The sequence below is a fragment of the Peromyscus californicus genome, unplaced genomic scaffold (assembly GCF_007827085.1).
Source record: "Peromyscus californicus insignis strain IS unplaced genomic scaffold, ASM782708v3 Scaffold_22__1_contigs__length_63687245, whole genome shotgun sequence".
In the NCBI taxonomy this organism is placed as follows: Eukaryota; Metazoa; Chordata; class Mammalia; order Rodentia; family Cricetidae; genus Peromyscus; species Peromyscus californicus.
The window spans coordinates 9,179,060-9,202,819 of NW_026294525.1; the positions used below are offsets into that span (position 1 = coordinate 9,179,060).

The window sequence follows — 23,760 nt, forward strand, 5'->3', positions numbered from 1 at the left end:
AAATCCACTTTCTGGAAGTTATGACTTAAGGTGTTCAGCCCCATTAGAAGTATTTATGGTCTCATTAAAGATCTTTATGGTCCCGGCAGGCCCCTTCCAGCTTCTCCTTTGAGGATCTCTCAGGCACAATGGAAAGCTCTAGAATTAGCACATGGTGTAAATGTTATGGTAGCACATAGTATAGTTACAAATATCTCCAGGGAGGCTATGCTGAAGATCCTGCCTACAGAGAGACAACAAGAATAACTGGCAGGTACCTGCCTGGCTCTCAGATAATGTACATCCGAACAAAGCCTCCGTGTCCCCGAGTTAGCACCTCACTGTACACATTGCTTGTCTAGAGCATCACGCTTTTGTCAGGGTCACCAAAGTAGCATTGCTCGGAAAGGCTACTCAGAGGGAAAGGAGGAGATGCCTACCTTTCACTTTCCCCTCTGTCTCTGGCAGTGCGTCCCAGGATACCGTGACAACCGTGGGCTTGCCGCTGACTGGCCAGACATTCAGGTTCTCGGGTGCTGTGGTGGGAGCTAGAAGATGACAAGAAATCAAACATTTTACAAGGCTCTCATGGACCTCCCATTGCAAAGAGAGACAGGCCCCTCACCCACTATTTACTAAAGAGATGATGTGCTCACATTGATAACACACAAGAGATGGCAGTACACCAGCTTTTCGTGAAATGACTTCATGTCACTTCAACCAACTCACGCAGTGAGTCTAGACACATCTAGAAACAGGCTTTTCGGAATTCCAAGTTTCCCTTCTGGCTCAATATTACAACATTAGACGTTCAAAATCTGCAACATCCTTTTAGTACAACTTTTGCTTTTCTGACAGGCTCTTACTATGTTGCCCTGGCTAGCCTGCAACTTGATTTGTAGACCAGGTTACCCTTGGATTCTCATAGATCCACCTGCTTCTGCATCCCAAGTGCTGGGATAAAAGCCATGCTTCCTATCCATCCCAGGATAGCTTTTAAAGATGTAGTTCCAGTTGTTATTGATGATAGCCTGGGCTACAGAAAAGATTTTACCCAAACTCAAATATTAACCCCAGCCTCAGAAAGATCATGCAACAAAAGCTGGGCCACCCAGGAACATCTGTGGCCACAACAACAACCTGTGTGTGCTGCACACTGGAGTTTGGTAGGTTTGACATGCCAGAAGAACATTTTGGCAGAAATGGGCTATCGGAGTACAAAGCATGGACCCAACAAAACTGCTCCTCAACCCCTTTCATTTCTCCCTCTCTCCCTCTCTCTCTCTTTCTTTTAATTTAATAGTTCTAAACCCAAACTCCAACTTTAATTCTAACTAAACATACAAACTCTCCTAGTGAGATTTATAGTTAGTTAGAGTTTTAAAACTGCCAGTGCTGCCCTGTGTCGCCACTGACTTCTTAGATTGTGCTAAGTTCCAATGGAGGAGTGACCCTCCATAGAAACCCCAAGGCCGTTTCAGACACAAACCGGATTCTGGCGTTCTCTGGAAGATGGATGCGCTCCACTTGCCGTCCCGTTCACCTTGTGAAATCCGGACTGCGAACTCATACACTGTGTCAGGGATCAGGTTGTCCACCAGGACACGCCTGTTAGAGACTTGCTTGTAATCCCACCTGGCCGACTCTCCCTTCTCACGGTAGCGCACGGTGTACTGTCTATAAGAAAACCACATAATAATCATCCTGTGGACCAGAGTCTTTGAAGTGGGATTCCAGAGTCCTTGATGTTTGTTTATCCCTGGTGACTTCTGAAAGTAAGTAGGGAGATGTGAGGAGAAAAATCTAAACTTTTGACCATGTCATTGGCTCTAAGAATCTGCAGACAGGGTCCCTGGAAAGGTGTGGAAGACAGACCAAGAAATACAGAGTGCGTTGCTGTCCAAGACTCCCAATATCCCAGTGTTCCAAAGACCAAACAGAGAAGACAAAAGGAAGCGATAAAAGGAGGCAGACAGAATTTATGAGCAGCTAATTTTTCAGTGATGTAGGAGCACACGGGCTGAAGAATGTGACAATTCCAAGAACCAGAACTGACTCCAGGTAGCCAGGTACACACACACACACACACACACACACACACACACACACACACACGCACATGCACTTTTAATCGAGCATTTCTTCATGGCTACTTCTCAATAGAAAGCTTTTCAGGCATGAAAAATGTTCTATCCAGGGATCAGGAGAGATAATTCAGTTAATAAAGCGCTTGCAAGGCAAGTGTCAAGACCAGAGTCTGATTCACAAAACCCATGTAAAAAAGCCGGGCATGTGTAACATGAACCTTAAAAGGTCTTATTAATAAAAACAAACCTGGAGCCAGGTATTGGGGTGAACACTGAAAGATCAGAGAGACAGAACAGGCCATAGCTAACCTCACCTCGCCAACTTCTCAGCCAATCCTCTTTCCTCAGACTGGAAGCCTCTGAGTCCTCATCCAAATGAATCTCAGCTGATCTGCTGCTAAAAGCCTAAAAGCTTAACCAGCTCTAGTTCCTGTTCCTCACACCTTATATACCTTTCTGCTTCCTGCCATCACTTCCTGGGATTAAAGACGTGAGTCACCATGCCAGGCTGTTTCCAGTGTGGCTTTGAACTCACAGAGATCCAGATGGATCTCTGCCTCCAGAATGCTAGGGTTAAAGGCGTGTGAGTGCCACCATTTTCTGGCCTCTATGTCTAGTGGCTGTTCTGTCCTCTGACCCCAGATAAGTTTATTAGTATGCACAATATATCACCACAGGCATGGTGGTACATGGTTGTAATACCAGACAAGGGAACCCTGGGGCTTGCTGGCCAGCCAACCTAGCCTCCTAGGCAAGCTTCAGGCCAGTGTTCGGCCCTCTCTCAAGACCATAAGTAGAAAAAGGCAGAGGACACCTGAGGAACAACACCCAAGGTGGACCTCTGGCTTCTGCATGCACATGTACATGTGTACACACACACACACACACAAGTGTTGTTGGTTATATGTGGAAGGCAGGAGGAGGCATCAGCTGAGGACTCAGCACAACAATGGACAGAGCAGTCTTTCTCAGGAGAGTCTAGCTTCCTCTGGTTTCCAGCAATATGTTGGACACCAAAGCCCAGGGTAAACACGAGCACTTCCTGTTGGGGGAGAGTATACGGCTTGAGAAACACAGTGACTCTTCTGGGTCCCTCAATAGAAGCAGGAGTCAGTCTACCAGCAGACAGTCAAGGCCATCCTGCACCTACTGTGGATCACAGTGTATATACATTTATAATCTGAGCATTGTATTTCTCTTATTTCAAAGTATGTCCCACTTTCTTGCTGTAGATAGGTTCAAAACTTAGCACCTAATAACCAGGCCACAAATATTTGGCTTCTTCTTGGTTGTTATAGACTATCAAGTCTTGAAACATAGAAACTTTTTTTACCCATATTCACTGGGTTTCTCTGCAATGTGGAAAATCATAAAGCCCACATAAAGATGATTGTAATTTGGTAAGATTGTTTTGGGCTGTTGCTACTACAAATGGGTATAAAAGGCAGAACAGCACAACATCATGAGATAAGAGAAAAGGGGCTCTTGGTTACACACAACCAAGCAGGACATGACAAACTTCGGAGATCAGTAAATATCTACTGAGGGGCCATGTGTACAGCATCAGACCAACATCTACCACTCTACATAAAAATCCATCCTGCCTTGACTCTTCAAGAAGACTACTCTCACAGTGAACACTGCACAGAGGGAAAGTGAGTCAGAGAACAACAAATGTAGGACATTTCCACACATAAGATAAAAAGGAGCCCATGAGATGTGATTTCCTATCCTGTGAATTACACTCCCAGGCCTGATTTGATTTGCAGGAAATAGATTGTCACAGGGTACTGCACCATTCAACAGCAAAAGAGGGGTCAGTTGGTTCCCACACAGAAAAGAAAAGAAAGTCAGGCTGAAGAGATGGGTTAGTGGTTAAGAGCACTGGTCTCTTCCACAGGATCCAGGTTTGGTTCCCAGCATCCAAATGGCAGCTCACAACCATCTATAATTCCAGTTCCAGAATATCTGGTGCCTTCTTCTACCTCTGTGGGCACCAGTACATGCACATGGTACACATACATACATGCAATCCAAACATTCATGCACAAACAGTAAAATAAATAAATCTTCACAAAATTAAAAAGAAAATTACTGAATTCATTTAAAGGCCAGAGAAGCTGTATTTCTCATACAAAAAGATAAGAAATAAGCATGTGTACCTTGATGCGACAACTCTCTTCTGTTTTTCCACAAGAGGATCCACCCAGGCCACGAGTACGGACTGAGATGACATGACCCGGACACTGATGTCTTCAGGTACATCCAGCTCACTGTCTTCTGAAATGACAGTGGGCACACAGAAAGGCTCCTCTTACCATAGGCTCTATACTGACTTCCTCTGATCAAGCCCTGCCTAACTTTTAGTTGCTCATGCTTAATTTAGGTAAAATGAGATGAATAGAAAGCTAAGTGTCAGTATAAGGGGGGTGTGGTGGTTTGAAAGAAAATGCCCCCCAAAGAGAGAGGCACTATTAGGAAGTATAGCCTTGTTGAAGTAGGTGTGGCCTTGTTGGAGGAAGTGTGTCACTTTGGGGACAGGCTGTGAGGTCTCTTTTGCTCAAGCTTCACTCAGTGTGACACTCACACAGTCTACTTCCTGTTACCTGCAAGAGGTAGGACTCTCTGCTACTTCTCCAGCACCATGTCACACCATAATAATAATGGACTGAGACTCTGAACTGTAAGCCACCACCTCAGTTAAATGTTTTCCTTGATAAGAGTTGCCGTGGTCATGGTGTCTCTTCACAGCAGTAGAAACCCTGACTGAGACAGAGAAATCTCCACTCTTGCTTTTCTTAACCATTATCTGAGAAGCACGTAGTTCAGTGTAAAAGCTGCCTGAGCCCGTTGGTATGTGGAAGAGTGTAAAGGGGCATCTACGCCTTGGTAGAAAACGCTGCAAGAAACTCAATGTTTGCTCATTACATGCTGTAAGTTTCTCAGAAATAATAAAACTTTCATGAGAGCATATGTGTGGGGGGAAGAGAAGTTTACTGTGTTATTCCTTGGAGATCGTGACATGAAGTAAAAATTCTGCTTTAAACAATGATTATGAATTTCATGGGAGCCGATGTTAGACTCACATTTTAGAGTATGTGGTTGCAAGGCAGATTAAATGTTATATTCCGATATAAGATAAAGTTGAGTTTGCCAGTTTCTTACTGGGGTTTATTTTTATAATCAAAAAATACAGTCACAGGGCTCACTGACTTCGGTCTCTGACTAATTAAGACTCACAAGGTATCTTCAACTTTGCTAGTAACTCTCTTCCTCTTGTTTTGGTTTTCTTTATACTTTTTTTTTTTCAAAAGAATACAGATTTTACCTAAAAGGGGGAAGTTGGAATAGACTGTTAGAAAAGCTGTCCGTTCTCTATGGTAGTAATCAGTGAAGGATACAAATGGGTCAGGATCTAGGTGGGACATCTCTATGCAATGTGGAAAAACACAGTAAGTTCCAGTTTACACTGTGACTCCATTAAAGGATCGTGCTGGGGTTCCCTCCTATCCTGCCTAGTTTTTACTTTCAACCTGTCACAAGCTAGAGTCACCTTGGAAGAGAGAGCCTCAACTGAAGAGCTGTCCTGATCAGATCGGCCTGTGGCCATGTCTATAAGAGATGACCTTGATTGACGTGGGAGGACCAGCCAGGACCCAGCCCTTGGGAGGTGGGCTTAGGCTGTCTAAGAAAGCTAGTGGAGTGTGAGCCAGTGGGTGAGCCTGGGGCAGTATTCCTCCACGGCTTCTGCTTCAGTGTTTGCCCTGGCTTCCCTCAAGGAATGACTGTCACCCAAAGGGTAATAGTGCATTAACCCTTTCCTCTCCTAAGCTGCTTTTGGTCGTGGTGTTTATCACAGCAACAGGACAAAACTAGGCCACCTTAAATAGAGATTCATGGCCAGAAAATATCTGTGTAATTTGCTAGTATTATGAGTGATGTAACAAATACCCATCAATGGATGTGAGACAAAATACACTTAAATAAGTGCACAAGGATTGGGCTCTTAGCGAACCACAGTTAAGTGTTTTCATACTACTCTCAAGGTCTGCACTTCTGCATCAAGTGAAGCACAGCGGTGTGTGTGTGTGTGTGCCTCCGTGCCGCCCCAACACACCTATCCCTTTCTCCTGCTTTGTTCTGTGTCTCACTGGGGTCAGTTAACAGACGAACTAGACTGTGTCTTTCCGTGGAATGATGCCTCGCTCCCCCTGGCACAGCAAAGCAACTGTACTATGTAGCTGTCCATAACCCTCAGTTAAAGGGGTTTTATCAAAGAAACTCCCCTGTCTTTACACATGAAAGAAACATGTTCATACCCTTGACACTCTGCCCCATGGACCCCTTCATTCCCCTTGAAATTCACCGATCGCATCACCCCATCACAGCAAGCATCAGGTGGGAAACAGCATTCACACCAGACCACGGTTTCCCCGACTGCATCCCTGGAAACATACCTGAATTCTTGCGCTTTGTGAGGGCAGCCCTATAGACGGGCTGACTCGGCCCCTGGGAGTTGGTGGACTGCAGGGAGACCACATACACCGACTCAGAGGCTGTGGACCAAAGAGAAGGACATGGGACGGTGTCCTCATTTCTCAGGAGCCTATCTACCTAACAGCCCATAGCCCCTCCTCTGCCCTGCCCCAACTATGCTAAACACTTCAATTAGTCTTCATTTAGTCCTCATTATGCTTTCCAGAGGCCCCATCATTGTCTTTGTTTCACAGGTAAGGGCAGGCTCAGAGGGGTGAGGTGACTGCTGAAGTCATTGAGTGGATGGGGCCCCGGCTCCTATTGACTTCAGCTGAGGAAGGAGCAAGCCCTAAGCAGCTGTCACAGATACAGCAGAAAGTATCCAACACTAGGCATACACTTCTCTTTGTACCTTGGTTATTGAATACTGGATGGAAATACAACCTCCAAACTGACACCAGCATCATCACCCAGTGACCCCAGGGCATCCCACATACACCTCATCAACGCAATTCTTGGCTGGTTCATTTCTCAGCCTCTGGTGTAGGAGAGCAGAATATTGTGTTTCACTTCCCAAGTGTCTCCCATCTGGCATCTTCCTGAAGGTCTTCAGATTTGCTTGTCTCCCGTCGTTTACCACTCCTCCGTAGGGCCTGATCTCATCATCTCCTCTCCCTTCTGTAGTTCTGAGGCCCCTCCACTCCAGGGCATACTCCATGTGTGGGGTCTCCTTTGACAATCACTTGGGAACTGCTACATCTCCCAGGGATTTCACTGACACAGAAGACCACCGATAAAATGTGTTTAATGATTGTCTAGGGATAAGATGTGTTGCTGACGTGACTTCAAGCCAGCCTCCAAGATTCCTCAGTGTGTGTCCACTTCCTGCCGTGACCATGGCTGCGGCACCTCTGGGCTGAACAGTGTTAAAGTGTAGTACGGGATAAATCACAAAGACAGGCTTTCCAGGCAACAGCAGATCCAAGGGAATTCACTTTACTCTCATCCCACCCTGTCCTGAAGCAGGCATCTGTTCAGGCCTCCTTTTCACAGGAACCCACCATGAGAAGCCCAAGCTGTTGATGAGATGACAATTCAAAAGGTAACATACTGTAGAAGAAGCCCGAGAGGGGCCACCCTGTGCGATGGTGATGTGAGCTCACGTATACCTTAAGGTCCAAATTTGCTCACGTTTGGGCAGCATAAGAGCAAGTTTGTATCATCTTCAGGTGAGCAGAGGCGTCGTACTGAAGAGAAGAAAAACTAACTGGGCCAGCCACGAAGGACAGGATGCTGCCAAATTATGTTTTAGTACTTGATATGAGTGAGACTCCTATGAAACTCCTACGGGCGTTCACATGAAACACTCCATGTAAACAACACTTTCCCATGGTACTGGACCCACAAAGAGTGTCTCTATTCTTTGGCTGGAGAGCTGGGTGGAGTCTGGTCCATGTCACCAAACCAGAGCTGAACAACATGCATAATGAAGCCATCCAGCGGCAAAGGGACAGTTCAAGAATGAAGGACTGGAGTGACGCCAGATCGTTCTGTGGTTTCACACCAAGTCTCTTTTTCCACATCTGCTCTTTGCAAGCACACCCAGCCTGGAGCCTCCTTTCGCTTCCTTGGCTCTCTCGGCATTTCTTGTGGCATTGGAGAAGAGAGCTGGCTGGTGCCTTTTTGCTGGAGTCTAGGCTTTGAGATGGCTCAGAGGTTCTGTGTGGCTCAGAAGGGCTTGTACCTCCTTGTGGGGACCATGCAGACACAAAGAATGCCACACAGTTCTCTCATGCTGGGAACACTCAATCAAGGGGATTGATAGACACTCTCCTGGAGTGTCCACCAGGTAGCTGAACACAGCATCTGATAAAACAGAGACTTCTGGGATGTTTCAGAAAGAGGAGCATGGCTATCTGCTCAAGGTCTTCCCCAGTTCAAATCTGAGCCACTCACACTGCAGCATAACCCAGGGAGCCAGGACTGGGCTATCAGAGTGTCTGCCTAGGCTCTCTAAGGATCTACACTTTCACCCTTAGCAGATGAGCTCTCAGAGCAAATCAGCAGTGCAGGCCATAGGCTTTCTTCCTAGAACTCTGTCTCCAGGAAGCTGCTCTCACCCAGGGCTGTTCCCTGAGCTCAAATCCATGCACCATGCACGGCCTGGCTGTGAGTCTCCCTTCTACATGCTCTGACTCCACTCCCACATGCTATCATCTTCCTGCTCCTCACCTATCTTGGAGAAGAACTTACCTTTCACGGCAGAGGTGCCAAGCAAGGGGCACCATACTCCCTTCCCTGTGCTCCACTCTTACACTCCCACGGGCCTGTGGGTGCCTCTTTTGCTCCTTCCCACCCCAGCCTCTGTCCCCAATGATGCCCGTCTCCACCTCCGGCCTCCATGCCCCTGGGTGATGTGAGCCTCCACCTCCACTGTCCACACCACCAGGTTAGCAAGAGCCTGAGAGGCACCAGACTGCACGTGGGTGGAAGAGACCAGATGTTTTACTAGGATCTTCTCAGTGGCCCCCAGTAAACCATAGCCTCTCCCTTGCCTGGATCTTGATCCCTTTGGAAATAAAAGAAGCATGAACCATGGGGACCAAAATACTTATCACTGGTAAAAGAGCAATTGGGAGACAACGAGACAAGGGGCTTTCCAACTTGAGTGCTGGCACAAGACAGATGTGCTGCCAGGGCCACCCTGGACCCTTGAGTTTCTATAGCCTGGCTTCCCCCAGGAGAGTACATAAAGGGTCCCAGATATGTACCAGGTCATCAGGTAGATAAGGGGCAAGAGTGATGGGCCATTGGCACTTCCTCCACATGCAAGAGCCTTGGGGGCTACAGCATCTTCTCAGAGCATTGTCTGTGTCCCCCTCTAGCTTGCCAATAAAGGCAACGACCCATTAAGATGGACCACACAGTATCTCCTGACCCCAGCAAACGTGCCCACCAGCACTCCATAGCTATTGCTACCTTTGCCCAAAGGAAAGGAGAGAAGCCATCCTGGCAGGCCTCACTCAGCTCTCCTAGTGTTCAATCTCAATGGGACTCAGGGTTCAGGGTCTCAGGATTTGAAGAAAAAACTGCAAAGAACCAAGTGATGAGAATAGGGCCATATTTTCCCTCCTCACCACACCTCACCTCGAGCAAAGTGTCCTGGCTCAAGGCATCTGTGTGCAGAAACAACTTAGAAGAAGTGTGGTCCTGCCACCGAACAAAGGTTAATGTGATGGAGGCCAAGACAGGGTGGGGCAAAGAGATGTAGTTTGAATGAGAAATGTCCCCATGGGCTTATGAGTTTCAGCACTTGGCCCCAAGCTTGGGGCACTGTTTCAGCAGGTGGTGGAACCTTCACAGGGTGAGGGTTGCTGGAGGAAGTGCGTCACCAGAGGCAAGTCTTGTAAGTCTTGTAGCTGGTCCCTACTTCCTGTTCACTCTGCTTTTTGTTCTGCCGAGATGTGAGAAGTGTCAGCTGCACTCTCCTGCTGCCAGAGAGTGATCTGCCACCTTCTCCTCTGTGTTGGGTTCCATGCCCTCGACTATGAGCCAAAATAGCCCCTTCCTGCCTAAAATTCCCTTAGTCAGGCATCTCACCACAGCAAGGGGAAAAGTAACTAGCACAGAGCATAGCCTTGGATAATCATCACAGCCAGGAGACACACCTCAACCACTAAGACAGCGTTCTGTCTTGAGTGAGCGTCTCAATACTGCATGGAAGCATTGGGATTTCAGACTCACCGAGCTTTTTAATTTCATGTGATCGCTCATCTCTGGTCAGCGGGACATAATTCATCTTCCGGCCACTTTCCCCATAGCCCAGAAGAAAACCCCGAGATCGGCGTGGACTCTTGGCTCCAGACAGGCGTGGCGCCTTCCATGCAACGGAGAGCCTGTCCTCGGAGGCTCGGACACGCATGCGCACGGGCTTGTTGGGCACTTCCTTTTCTTAAAAAGGACATGACATAGAAACGATTAAATGATGCACCACATGGAGCTTACATCAATGTATGTGAAATCTCTTCACACCTTGAGTCTCATCAATTTAACTGTGGGGCTTAAAACACTCTTTTTGGGTAGCCTGTTCTGTTAAGTTCAAGGGTGTATTCTCTCTACACGGTCTTCTATTTCTTGCCAAGAGGTCTCCTGAACTTAAAATGAAAATGTTCCATGTGGTGGGGCTGCCAACCACAGATCTTGGAGGCTTTATAATATCACTTTTCATCCATTTCCTTTCACCCCCTTTAGGCCAGACAGGCTTTATACTCTCTGATGAGGGCTAACAGTAGATATTAAAATACAGCAGAGAGTCAATAGGGGCTATTTATAACTGGCCTCCAGAAGGCTTCTGCTCTGTCATATTGAAAAGATAGCTTCCCTTGCTTTAATGAGCTAGACCAACCAATTTCGACCTGGAGTCTCTATTCCCAGCCCTCTGTAAGTCCCGCCCCACAACAAATTTTAACTATGCCCCCACCATTGCCGCTATCATCAGGGTCTCTGGCTTTCTTACTAACGAATTAGCCAGTTTCCAAAAATCTTGAACTGACTTGAAATGTCCCCATTGTTAACTTTCTCAAAGTAATGTGTCCTGGGGGACACTAGTTACAGTTTTGTATCTGCATCGAGTAAGAGCTGACGTGTTGAGGAACAAGGGTTTACGGATCATGTGACCACCATGTTTGCCCATTTCTAACAGTGAATCACCTTCTGGCCTTCATTCGTGGATGCTGCTGAGCAGAAGAGCATCTCTCTAATCGTATAAGGTATTGCTTCCAAGCATCCTTTCTTTACCATCTACGTGGCAAAGCTCTACATAGCTACCTTAGCTCCAGCACCAATTCTGACTAATTCTATTAGACTAGAAACTCCAAGCTCAGATAAGATCTGAAAACTAACGCCATGATTAGCGTGGGCTTCACCAGCACACACGAACAGCCACTTCAGACAGTTACTCTGAAATGACCATCTTCAATGTTGTCCATCTAAGCAAAGGACCACGCTTTTGTGGGGTGCCTGGAGTTGCTTAATGAGCCACCTCTCCTTAAAGTCATCTGAGAACAGTATACAAGTTGTAACAAATGTTTTCCCCCCATATACAAAAGTGTAAACTTTTTGAAATTCAACAGAATGGTCCAGCAGAATGTAATGAGCAGCGGACCTCTCTGTGTGTGAATCCAGGAGAGACACTCGCGGATGCAGAGGTCCAACACTCTCAGCCTGCGCTTGCTTTTCATCCCTGAGTCGTCTCTAGTCAAGCAACTTGAAGGAGACCTGGTGTCCCCTGGACTATTCTGTCCTTGAGGATAGCTGCAGGTCTCGTCTCTGAACAGATTCTCATTCGGAAAGCCCTGCACTCGTGAGCAGAACACTGAGTAGTGAGAAGACCTTTGAATTCTGTGGTGATGGGATGGACAAAGAGGAAAGGATGAAGTTCCCAGAGCAGGGGGCTTCGTCAAGACCACACACGTTTGTTGGCTGTGGTGTGCATCCTGGAACTCCGATGCATGGTAGTGCCTATCAAGCATTAACCACACAACCGTATGGCAGAGACAACAGCTGTCCTGTGGACTGTGTGGCTTCTGCCACTAGTGGTTGTCAATCTTCCTGCAGGGGCCCTAGAATGTGGCCGGGCCCACAGAACAGCTGCTAACCCAACCCAGGGACCTATGTTAGATAGAACTTTAATGAAAGTCAGCAACAACCCCACCCATCTGCATCCTGGTTGTCCACATAGTGCCTCGGGGCGAAGAGGAAGACATTCATATCCAGGAAAAAAGCAAATAAAGTCACAGGGCCATTTAGTGTCAACCAGGGATATGAAGCCACCCTTTCTGATCCTGAGTGTTCTATCTGTTCAAACCCATGACTCGCTCCACACACCTTCCCACTAGTCACCCCATCTCTACTATTCACAAGTGTGAAACAGGAATTTGGGTCTAGACAGGCTCCCTGAGGAGTGGGCACACTCTGTCCCGCCCAGAAGACTCTACACAAATCACACTGCAGTCCCTCTAGGGAGAAGAGAAGGACTTTGGCCAGAGGCTATTCCTCCCAGGACAACAGGAGTGTGGGTAAAAGTCACAAAGCAAGGGCCCACCCCCTAAACTTCTCTTTCAAGGGTTTGATTTTCAAGCACTTTGAAACTTTCTTTTCCTTGTATTCTGGAATCTGTCAACTATCTTTTCCAGATCATCCAGGGAGCCCGTCTTAAAGCAGATGCGTGCATCCAGAAAATATTCCATATGGTTAGAATTCATTTGCAATTAAATGACTTAAGTTATTTTCTCTAAGCTGTGTGCAATAGACTCACAAAAGCCCTCCGATATTTTCTAATACACTCTGTAGATCTTTTATCTTGAAAGCAGGAAGTCATAACTGCCAACAGCAATCAGGCTCACACCCACCAGGGCAGAGCATATTAATTTCACAGTTGGCAGGGCATACTCCCCCCCATCGGTCTTAACGCAACAGAACCAGGTAAGTCACAGAAGACCTGTGACAGCTACACACTGTCCCCCTGCCAGGCTCAGAACGAAACAAATGCCACCTGACTGTAGACCAGGAGGCCAGGCAGGACTGGGTTGTCTCCTCCAGGTTTGTGTCACTGGCTTTGCAAGTCAGCACATTTCTGAAGCTGTGGGGAATCAAACTTTTCTTTTCACCATGAAAAAAAGAAGAAGAAGAAGAAGAAGAAGAAGAAGAAGAAGAAGAAGAAGAAGAAGAAGAAGAAGAAGAAGAAAGAGGAAAAAAATTCCACTCGATGCTTTGCCCGGGTATAATTCTATGCTAGTTAAATGTGGCAGATTTTAAATCTGCCTGTAGATTGAGTCTACCTCAAATCTACTACTTACGGGGGACTCCAAGAACACTCCCTGACCACATCAGTTTCTTGTTCTGTGAGACTGTATATAACAGTAGGGTATAGAGCTTATGCCTATAAGCCCAGCACTTGGGAGGCTGAAGTGAACTGAAGGCCAGCCTGGGGTATATAATGGGTCCTGGGATAGCTTTGGCTACAGCAATTGCCTCACCAGCCTATGTCCATCATGAAGCCATTCTTTCTGGGCATATTCTGATACACAAACTCCTGAACTATCTCTGAATGGAGTCACAGAACTCTTGAACACATCCATTATTTACAGTACAGTCCTGTGTCATCAACAGCAGAAACACACCCTGGGAAATGCATTGTACATGTTATGTGGTTGCTAAGATGACTATGACATCACTAAGTGACATGATCTCCAGGGCCTTAGTTGTTTACACAGCCCACTGTGATGCAGCACCTGACTATACACACTTGAAAGTCTCTTTAATGCCAGTGTCCTCTCCAATGAACAACCTCAATACTTTTAATTCTTTACTAAATGAGTTTTGGGGTAATAATTAAATAAAATTAACTATCTAATAATCACAAAGAAGGACTCTTAATTTCCTTATTTTTGGAATGGATCTATGAGACTATCATGCACCAGAAATATATCCTACCAATAACAGACAAAGAAGCTGAGAGGCAAAGGTAGGGGGAACATTTTGGAGCTGGATGGCAACAGGCACTGAGCAGGAATTAGAGCCCTGCTGTTGGGTCTGTAGTCCCAGCTCACTGCGCTGTAGCACTTACTCAGAAGCTCCTGGTGGCTGCATTGGGAGCATCCCTGTAGCCACACTGGTATAAACACAGCAGCTACTCTTGGAGAAGACCATGGTGCCTCCTGAATGTTTCAGGTGCAGTGGGAGTCCCTGTCCATTTCGTTCATACACACACACGCACACACACACACACACACACACACACACACCTGCTTACACAAACTATTGGTGAGATTCAAAAGGTTCGGTCTGGCTCCCTATCAGGAAATAAGCCAGTGACAGCCTGTCCCACTGCAGTCTACTCATTACCCTGTTTCTTTCAAATTTAGAGGTATACCCAGTGCTCCAAGGAAGGATCATAGGATGAAAAGCCAAGTTCCTAGGCAACCATGTCAATAGATCCATTGGCTGACATGTCCAAGGAATTGCTCAGAACCTGAAGTAGAGAAAGACAGCACACAGACATCCTGGTACCCTCAGAGACACCGGAATAGTGCCTCTTGGCCAGTTCCTGGAATCAGGAAAGCATTTGCAGGAGGTGAAGGAAGATAACAGTCTAAAAAGGAAAACAGGATGAAAAGGAGAAAAGGGAGAGAGAAGTACCTTGACGTTCCCCAGGCTTGTTAATGCCAGGTAAAACATTGTAGGTGACAGAAGTCAAAGAGCCTTCATGAAGGACATAAAACTAACTTCAAACATCCTCCACAGGGCCCTTCAGTTCCAGCTCACTGGGCCTGTGGAGTATGTCAGAGACCCTGCCTTCCTGCTTCCACCAGAAGCCTGCCCATCACAAGGACAGAAAGCTTTGCTGTAGTCAGAAGTGACCCCAGGCAACCACCATGCTGCCAGCATCTATACCCTACAACTGGCCCTTGAAATCCAGTAAACCACCAACCAGAATCGAGGCAAACACCTTGCACTACCCTGGGCCACTCAGGGTGCAGCACTAGACCACTTAAATTTTTTTTCCTCAAGGTTTTCACAGGACAGCAAAGATAGTTATCTCAGTCCCCGCACCCAAAACCTGGAGTGCTACTGCTTATTTACAATCTGTCTTTATCTCGAAATTCTCAAGATTGCATTTGAATGTTGTAAACCACACCACCAAATGTTGGTGTTCGCTCTACACTTAAAAATAACATTTTTTAATGTCTGATCATTGAGAGGAGACTCCCACTGGAGGTGGCCAGTTTTTTCATGCCTTTGCTGGTTCCTGATCAGATCCTATGGATTCGGGTTCTGGAGGCCTGCTTGAGTAACTCCATAAATCACAGTCAGGATGGCATTCTGTCAGTCAGCAGGCGGCTTTGTTATTGACCCCACCAGAGTTGACCATCAGAGGATCCATCAATGCCAACATCTATTTCACCACATGGGGCCGAAGCCCTGCTGGGCTGCAAGAGGCCAAGTCACCCACAAATTGCAATTTGTTGGCAGCAGGGGATTCTGCAGGGGTCAGTGAAGAGGCCCTTGACAGTAGTGCAAGAATCAGGAGGCGCTACAACTGCCTGTGTGGACGTGTCTGCGCTTTCATGAGTCACAGACCTTCCCTGGGACTCTCACTAAGTAGACAAGGCTGATAGGGACTTATCCATACACCCAGGAAACCAATGTCAGATTCTGATGTGATTCTGATGGCAACATCACCATCTCACTTGTCTAAGGAGCTCAGAGTTAGCCCTTGCCAAGTCCAGCCTACTGGATCCCATTTCTGGCCCGATTCCCCCAACACATATGAAGGAATCATCCAGATTCTCAGGGTAGCCAGCTGTGAAGGCTCCCGATGCTCCTAATGGGTGAGTCAGATCCCACAGCTGCCATGGACCCATCCGGTATCATGTTAGTTTCCAGCCATACTTCCTGACAGTTCACAGGGGCCACCAAAAGCAAAGAGAACAGTAATTCTTTTCTGACTTTAATAGCTGATGTTTCTGGGCCCCTCAGGACAGCGCAGGGGCAGCCTCCTAGACTGTGGAGTCTAAGAAGGACCTGCATGAAATATTCTAGGGAAAGCCATGTCTCCATTCAAAGGTTTAATTTTCTCTGGGATGGTTTTAACAGAAGTCTTCCTGCATTTGCCTCATCGAGGGCTTGAATGGAGAGCAAAGCATGTGTTTTCTGAGAATGAGAGGCCTGGTCTTGTTGAATGGTTGCTTGTTTCCTTCAGCCTGTTGCTTTTAGCTAGTCCCCCATTTGTAATAAAATCCAACTGCAGTTTATGAATGGCTTGATAAGAAGGAGGTGTATCTTTCCAGACTAACGCATTTTTTTCAGGGATCCTAGATAATATATTTCAGGCTACCCTCACGGGAACACAACTGTCCCAAACTTGCAGGGATTTTTTTATTTTTAAACTTTAAAAGAAGAGCCTTTGGTAGACACAGGATCAGACCACAGCACATGGCCCTACAAATGTTGACCTCTGAACAAATGTTGGCTTTTATTAAACTATGGAGGTCCTTCTAGAACACGTTCAAGGCTGCATGAGCAATCCCAGCTCGGTCTCTCCAGCTTTCAGGCATGCTGGCCCTGACTTAGGAGCAGCCAGTCACATGGCAAGAACCACAAGCCAAAACAGACCTCTTTTCTTCATAACCTATCTAGCCTCAGACATTCCGCTTTAACCACAAAAGAAACAACCAGCTAAGCAAGACAGAAAGAAGAGGTTGAGCCGGTTTTTTAGGATTTCATGGTTAAGTTGTTTCAGTGTTAAATTATTTGTGCAACAGTACGTCTCAGCCTTTTGAACCAGGCACTGGGGAGGCTACTGCAGGCTACTGGAAGGAAGGCTCCAAAGAGGAATCCAACCCCAAATTTGCCCCGCGGTCTCACTGTGATTTAAAGACACTCTGTGAGTGAAGCCAGCCTTCAAGAGAAGGGGTGACTCACCTTTTCCCAAAGCGGGGAGAAGGGGAGATGGAAGTCACCTAAGGAAAACAAGGCATGTCACCTAATCACCTTTACCCCCAGGGGAGCAGGAAGCAAGAGCACCTGGCACAGGGGAGGAGGACACAGGCCAGGAGAGAAGCTGGTGGAAGTGGTCACCTTTTGCAGCCGCCATCTTGGAAGAGAAAAAGGTAACTGTGTAAGGACAGACTGATTCGTGTGGTGATATTGTGTCCCCCAATATATTGTGCATCCTAGTAAACTTATCTGGGGTCAGAGGACAGAATGGCTGCTAGATAGACATAGAGGCCAGAAAATGGTGGCACACACACCTTTAATCCTATCACTTGGGAGGCAGAGATCCACCCGGATCTCTGTGAGTTCAAAGCCACACTGGAAACAGCCAGGCATGGTGACTCACGCCTTTAATCCCAGGAAGTGACAGCAAGAGGCAGAAAGGTATATAAGGCATGAGGACCAGGAACTAGAGCCTGGTTAAGCTTTTAGGCTTTTGAGCAGCAGTTCAGCTGAGATTCATTTGGATGAGGACACAGAAGCTTCCAGTCTGAGGAAACAGGATCAGCTGAGGAATTGGCAAGGTGAGGAAGCTGTGACTTGTTCTGTTTCTCTGATCTTCCAGCATTCACCCCAATACCTGGCACTGGGTTTGTTTTTATTAATGAGACCTTCTAACAATTCGTGCTACAGATTTGTTGAAGCAGCACTGAGGGCCCAGGCTGAGAAACACAGCTGTGAATGTTGAGACAAACACAGGGTGGCTTGGCTCTTTCTCTCCCCTGGTCCAGCTAATTAGAGGCCAGAGAAGGAGCTGTACGCAGCTGGGTGGTCCTAGTGGAACCAGTGAAGGAAGTTCAGAGAGGGGAGATAGTGTGAGTGCATGTCTGGGTTGAAGCAGAGAAGAAACAAGCCAAGGGCGGCCTCGGGCCTCTGCCGAGGGGAAAGGCCTGCAGACCTGGGGCCTGACAAGGTCTGGAAGCAGGTTTACGGTGTGAGGGATAGAAGAAACAGGATATCCTGCCAACAGACGGAGGAGTTCAGAACTCCAGCTTGAGCAAGGTCCAGCTTTAGCCTAACTCTAGAGCTGTGATAAGACCTAGCAGTTAGAGACAAGGAGGTAGAGTTAGCAAATGGGCCATCACCATGGAGATTGATGTGGCCCAGGATGCCTGGTGTGTAAGATAAACTACTAGATATGTGCACTCATGTTCCTGGACTGGGGGAGCAGCTGAAAGGCCCGTGGCTATAACCAAAGGGAATGTCTGCACCACAGTGCTGGTGGCAATGGTGCACACGGCACCCAACTTAGATCAAGCTATCGTTGAGCTACTGAGCCCATAAACAACCTTCATAACTAAAATACAATGCAAAGACGTCATAAAGCAAAACTCAGACCTTGGTTCAATTTTGGATCCATTTCAGCCCCACAACTTGAGGGGAAAGCACAGGGGACTGGATTTGTAGAAAGTCATAAAAATTACTAAAATAGATATGAGCCTAGTCTGCACTAAAGTTAACTAGGATGCAACATGGTTTCCAAGACAAATTTTTAGCAAATGAAGACTGACTGGCCCAGCTGTACCTGTGGGCTGCTCACTATCAAAGCTCGGACATGCACAGTCCTGACCCCAGGGGCCTGCCTCCATATGACCAGGTTACTCTGGAGCCAGCTGCTAGAAAAGCTAAGACAGCAGTGAAGAATTCTGAAATAAACAATAGACCAGTGTTCTAGAAAATGAACAGACTCGTGACGTCGCTTCCCTGGGATGAGAAGAGGGGGAGACAGACTGACGTCCCAGAAAGTGGATTCTGCATGAAGATCAGAGGAGACACTCAGATGGGTGGGAAGAAGCCAAGGCCACTGCCCAGGAACTGAGTTTTTGCTTAGTCTAGTGTTTCTGAGTCCAAACTTTTCCTATTTGGTTGAGTAACTATACTCAGAGCGCTTAGGTCCTGTCCAACCTCCAGGACTCTCTAGAATGTTCCTCCTCCTCCTGTTACTTCACCATTTCAGCTTGACGATGCTGTCTTATCACCAGGTTTCCCCATCTGCTTATTTAAGATTACTATACAGTTTATCTTTTAATAATTTGTGATTATCTCATTCTGTCCTCTCAAAATTCATATATTGATGTCTTAACCCCAGACCCTCAGAATGGGGCTATGTTGGGGTATAGGGTCCTTAAAGAGATAATCAAGTTTAAATGAGGCTATCAGGGTGTGCCCTCATCCAACCCAACTGGTGTCCTTTCAGAAGGAAGGAGTGTGGACCCACAGATGCTTGCTGCCCCTTTCTGGTGTGAGACAGAGGGAAGTCTGGGTGAAGACAGAAGAGCAGACCATCTGCAAACACAGAGGATTCTCAGGGTTCAAACCTGCTCACACTTTACTCCTAGACCGCCACACTCCAGAACCATTGGAAACGCTTTTGTTGTGCAAGCCCTCCCCACCCCTGTTGGTGCCCGCCCTAGCCAACACTAGTCAGATGCATTGTGGTCCATTTAGCCGCTTCCTGGTTTAATTTCCCACTAGTGTGCACATTTCATGCCAACGATCCTCCTTGTCCATCTTGCCCCCCCGTGCTAGAGACCTTTGGGTCCTATGCCTGCAAAACCACAGGCACTGGAGGAATAGATTAACAACTATTGAGTTCTATTTTTAGGTAAAGAGTATTTGGATCTGAGAAGTCTAAGCCAGCAAAGGAGGCCTTCTGGAATTTGGGTTGAAATCCTTGTTTTCAGCAGAAGAAAGAATGGATTCTCCCTTGATTTCAAACAGCACTGGTGGAATACCGGACACTGTCGGCCGAAGCACCAAACAGCTCCTGCAAGGCCTCTTGCCAAACCCTGATGCTGAGGTTGTGTTACTTATTTCTGTTTTTAAAGGCAAATGCTTTCCTGTGAATGAGGACCTGCACCATTCTGAATGCCCCTTTTGTTCGACCAAATTATCCATTTAACCATTGCCCTGAACAAGAAATGGCTATTTTTTTTAAGTCTCAAAAGCAAAAGATAGAGAAAACACGACAATCAATCACTCATGGATAATTTCCCACAAATTCTTATTATTTTCATTGACAATGAAATATAGCATTTTCTGAGTCTATGCTCCCTGGATATCAGGCATTATATAGTTAGTGTTTTGAGGTATGGCCTACATCATATGCCGAAAGTTCAGCTAGGGACCTCTTCGAGTATCTTTTATTCATTATGAATGGTAAATGGAGATCATGTATTGTAACAGAGAGCTTTGACAGTCACGGATCCAAAAACTCCTCCAGAAAGAAACCAAATAATGTCACGGTGTCTAAAACCAACAATGAGTTAGAGCATGGATTTCTTTGATTCCCAAGCCCTAATCTGTAACACTTGATGGGAGGCCACATCACACATGTACAGATATGTACACATCAACACTTTCAAACACACTCATACACTCCCATTAAAGGTGGAAGAAGAAAGTGATTATCTATGAAAAGGTAAGAAAATTCCTAGTTTTAAAACTAATGTCAGATCAAGAGTATAAAATAAAAATATGAAATTCAAATACAAGACATGTACACCAGACATGTGTCTGACTGATTATATGTATATCTTCAGGAGTAAACACGTCTGAAATAAATATCCTTTCCTACATTGCCCTTATTGTACATGTGCAGTAGTCCCCCGCCCCATCCAAAGCTTAACTTTCCCAGGTTCAATTACCTGTAAGCGACAGTATCCTCCAAAAAGTTAAGTAGAAAATTCCAGAAATAAACAATTCATAGTGAAAATGTGCATTGTCCTGTAAAGTGTAATGAACTCTCCCATTATCCCACTCCATCCTGCCCAAGATAGAAATGATACCTTCATTCAGTGTATCTATTGTAGCCGCAATTGTATGTATTGTGTATAGTGTATCTATACGCTATCCACTTGTTAATTACCTAGTAACTTTTTCAGTCATCCAATTGGCTCTTGCAAGTATCTAGGTACTTTTGTTCTAGTAACATCTTCTAACACATAGTATCCTCCTACTAGGATCAGAATGCCTAATTTGTGTTACTTTAGCTAATCACCTGCACATTGTATCAGCTCCTAGTCTTACCCTAAGAAGAAGAGTAAATACAGTACAAGTTATTCTGAGAGGTAGGAGAGAGCAGTCACATTCACATTACTATCATCATGCATTGTTAAAACTTTTCTATTTATTATAGTTAGTGCTAAAGTCTTATTGTACCTAACCTATGAGTTCTAAATGGTCATAGGTATCTAAATAGAGGGAAAAGCACGATGTGTATAGAATCTGGTACCATCTGTGATTTCAGGTTCTGCTTGGCTCTTGGAACATGCTCCCTGCAGATAAAGGGACTTTCTATACTACCAGTGTGTGCCAAGTTTGATCCTTGGTCCCCTCTTCTTCTCTCTCCCAATCTTCTCCTACTATACTTTCTAGAATTCAATTCTCACTCTGTAGAATGACTCCCCAAATCATATCTAACTCCTGTTCCCTCTTCCAGCTTTCAGCCCCTCATCTCTACTCACCTACAAAATGTTTCCATTGCAACACCGCACAGTTGCCCTGAGCCCAGCATACCTGAGGAAGAGCATATTGCCTCCCCCCCCACCCACCCCCCCCCCGCAGCCAGCTTCGTTAGCTCATTGTTTGTTCTTCCACCCCCTTTTCTGGTATAAAACACTGTCAACTGTCTGCACCAGAAATACTGATTGGAAAAACCTATCATGGTCATTAGCTTCAACATATACTCACCGTTCTCTGAGAAATACCACCAGGTCAATGTGTTTCAACACATGGTATACAAAAATAAAGCACAGCTCTTTGCCCTGTTACATTTGGGCTACCGCCCAACCACTTTCTGAAATAACTGCATTCTTGGGCATTATTTTTTTTAACCATAAATTACTCAAGCAACAGCTCATAAGAAACAGCTGCTCTTCTTTAAATAAGTAAAACAATATGACCAGACAACATCAATGTCCACACAGCAACACACACGTAGGCAAATATGGAGCAGAGATGGAAGGCAGGGATCTCGTATATCACAAAATATTCCAGAGTATTCCAAGAAAAGTGCAAGACTTGAGGACACACAGTGGCCCATGGGAGCCATTGTTTTTAAGGGTCTGTTGCCAGATAAAAGGCTATGAAATTCCTAACGGGGCCAGTTCTACCATCTCGGCCACCATATTTGCTTGTTAGCAGGTGACGGTCTCCAGATGTAAACACAGACGCTGCCCACATGGGGATGGGAAGGAACAGGAAGCCACAAACACCACCAGCTGCAGTCTGGGCCACCAGCATGTGCATTAGTTTAGCGATGGGAACAAGATGAAGGCTTGTGAGCACATGTGTGTGACAGAACCACAGCCCTCTTGGGACATGTGGCTTCGGTGAAGACATGAACCAAGTGAGCAAGAAGTACCTGTGGCGGTCTCATTAAATGGTCCCGGACCCTTAATGGGAAAACCATCACTCTGGATCCATTCACCTCCTAAATCGGGGAAATGCAACTGGATAGTTAGAAACAAGGTCTGCGGGATTCTCAGAAGTTCTGTACGTCTTAGTGACTAGTCAAATGGTCTTTCAGAAGGCTGGGCTCAGGCTGGGAACAACTCCACACCTAAGCTTTAGTTGTAGCTAGTTGAGCCATGTTGAAAAACATCAGACAAAATGTTTATAAACTGCACCAAAACTACTCCCCAAATTGGAAAATACACACACACACACACACACACACACACACACACACACACACACACACACATACACACACACGGAAAAAAAAACTCTCTCCTAATTTTCATCTTTGGTCTTGCCATTACAAGCCTACCATGTGGATTGTTTGGGAATCGTTTGGTTATTCTAATTCTAATTTTTAAGTTATACTTATTTATTGGGGTGTGTGCATTCCACACTGTGCATGTGTGGATCAGAGGATAAGGTACAGAAGTCAGTTCTCTCCTTCCACTGTGTGGGCTCCAGGGATCAAACCCAGGTCATCAGTCTTGGTGGCATGTGCCTTTACCCACAGAGCCATCTCACCAGCCCATTAATTCGGTGTTTTTATTGGCACGAAGAAGCAAGGAGAGAGTGCTCTCCAGTCTAATCAGCGCAGCACAGCCTCCCGTTCCAGGTCAGACTTACCGGGTGGGCTCTCAGCTCTGTAAACCGGGCGGCTCACTCCGCTGTGGTTCTCTGCGGTAACCAGCACAAAGTACACCACCCCAGGCTCTGCAACACACGGTTCCCATCAAACCACCGTCCCAAGCCTCCAGAAACACACACCTCATTCATTAACCGTCTCACTTACACCAGTTATAACCAAGTATAAAAGCCCAAATACAGTAGCAAGTCCAACAGTAGCTTTCTCTTTGGCTTTACGAAAATCGCTAACATTCTCGCCATGGCTGACCCTAAGAGCACCAGCTGCAGTTAGTACAAAGTGCAGGCAAGTGTAACAAACCTGGATTCCTACGCCACTGATAACAGACTCAGGGTTTTTAACATGAGCCCAGCTGAGGGATTAGAACTCACTAACCACATAGTATCTGAACACAGTGTCACAAGCTACTAACACTGAACATGGAAGCTCCAAATGGAAAGATCTAGAAAATAAATAAATAAATAAATATCAATGCAACTCATAAAACCTTTATTGCTCTACATAAAGCTCCGTGGAATTTTTCTTTTTCACAGTAAAATGTTCCCCAGGCTATGT

General features: G+C 46.1%; 1 protein-coding gene across 1 annotated transcript in view; it reads right to left on the reverse strand.

The window, feature by feature from the left end:
- The window catches only part of Fndc1 (fibronectin type III domain containing 1), a 61,331-nt gene extending 38,759 nt beyond the window's left edge, over positions 1 to 22,572 (reverse strand). The window contains 6 exon segments of the mRNA XM_052750868.1: positions 420 to 527; positions 1,469 to 1,656; positions 4,229 to 4,346; positions 6,524 to 6,622; positions 10,287 to 10,493; positions 22,465 to 22,572. Coding sequence (XP_052606828.1) covers positions 420 to 527; positions 1,469 to 1,656; positions 4,229 to 4,346; positions 6,524 to 6,622; positions 10,287 to 10,464 — 691 coding nt within the window. The 5' untranslated portion in view covers positions 10,465 to 10,493; positions 22,465 to 22,572.
- Between the last annotated feature and the right edge of the window lie 1,188 nt (positions 22,573 to 23,760).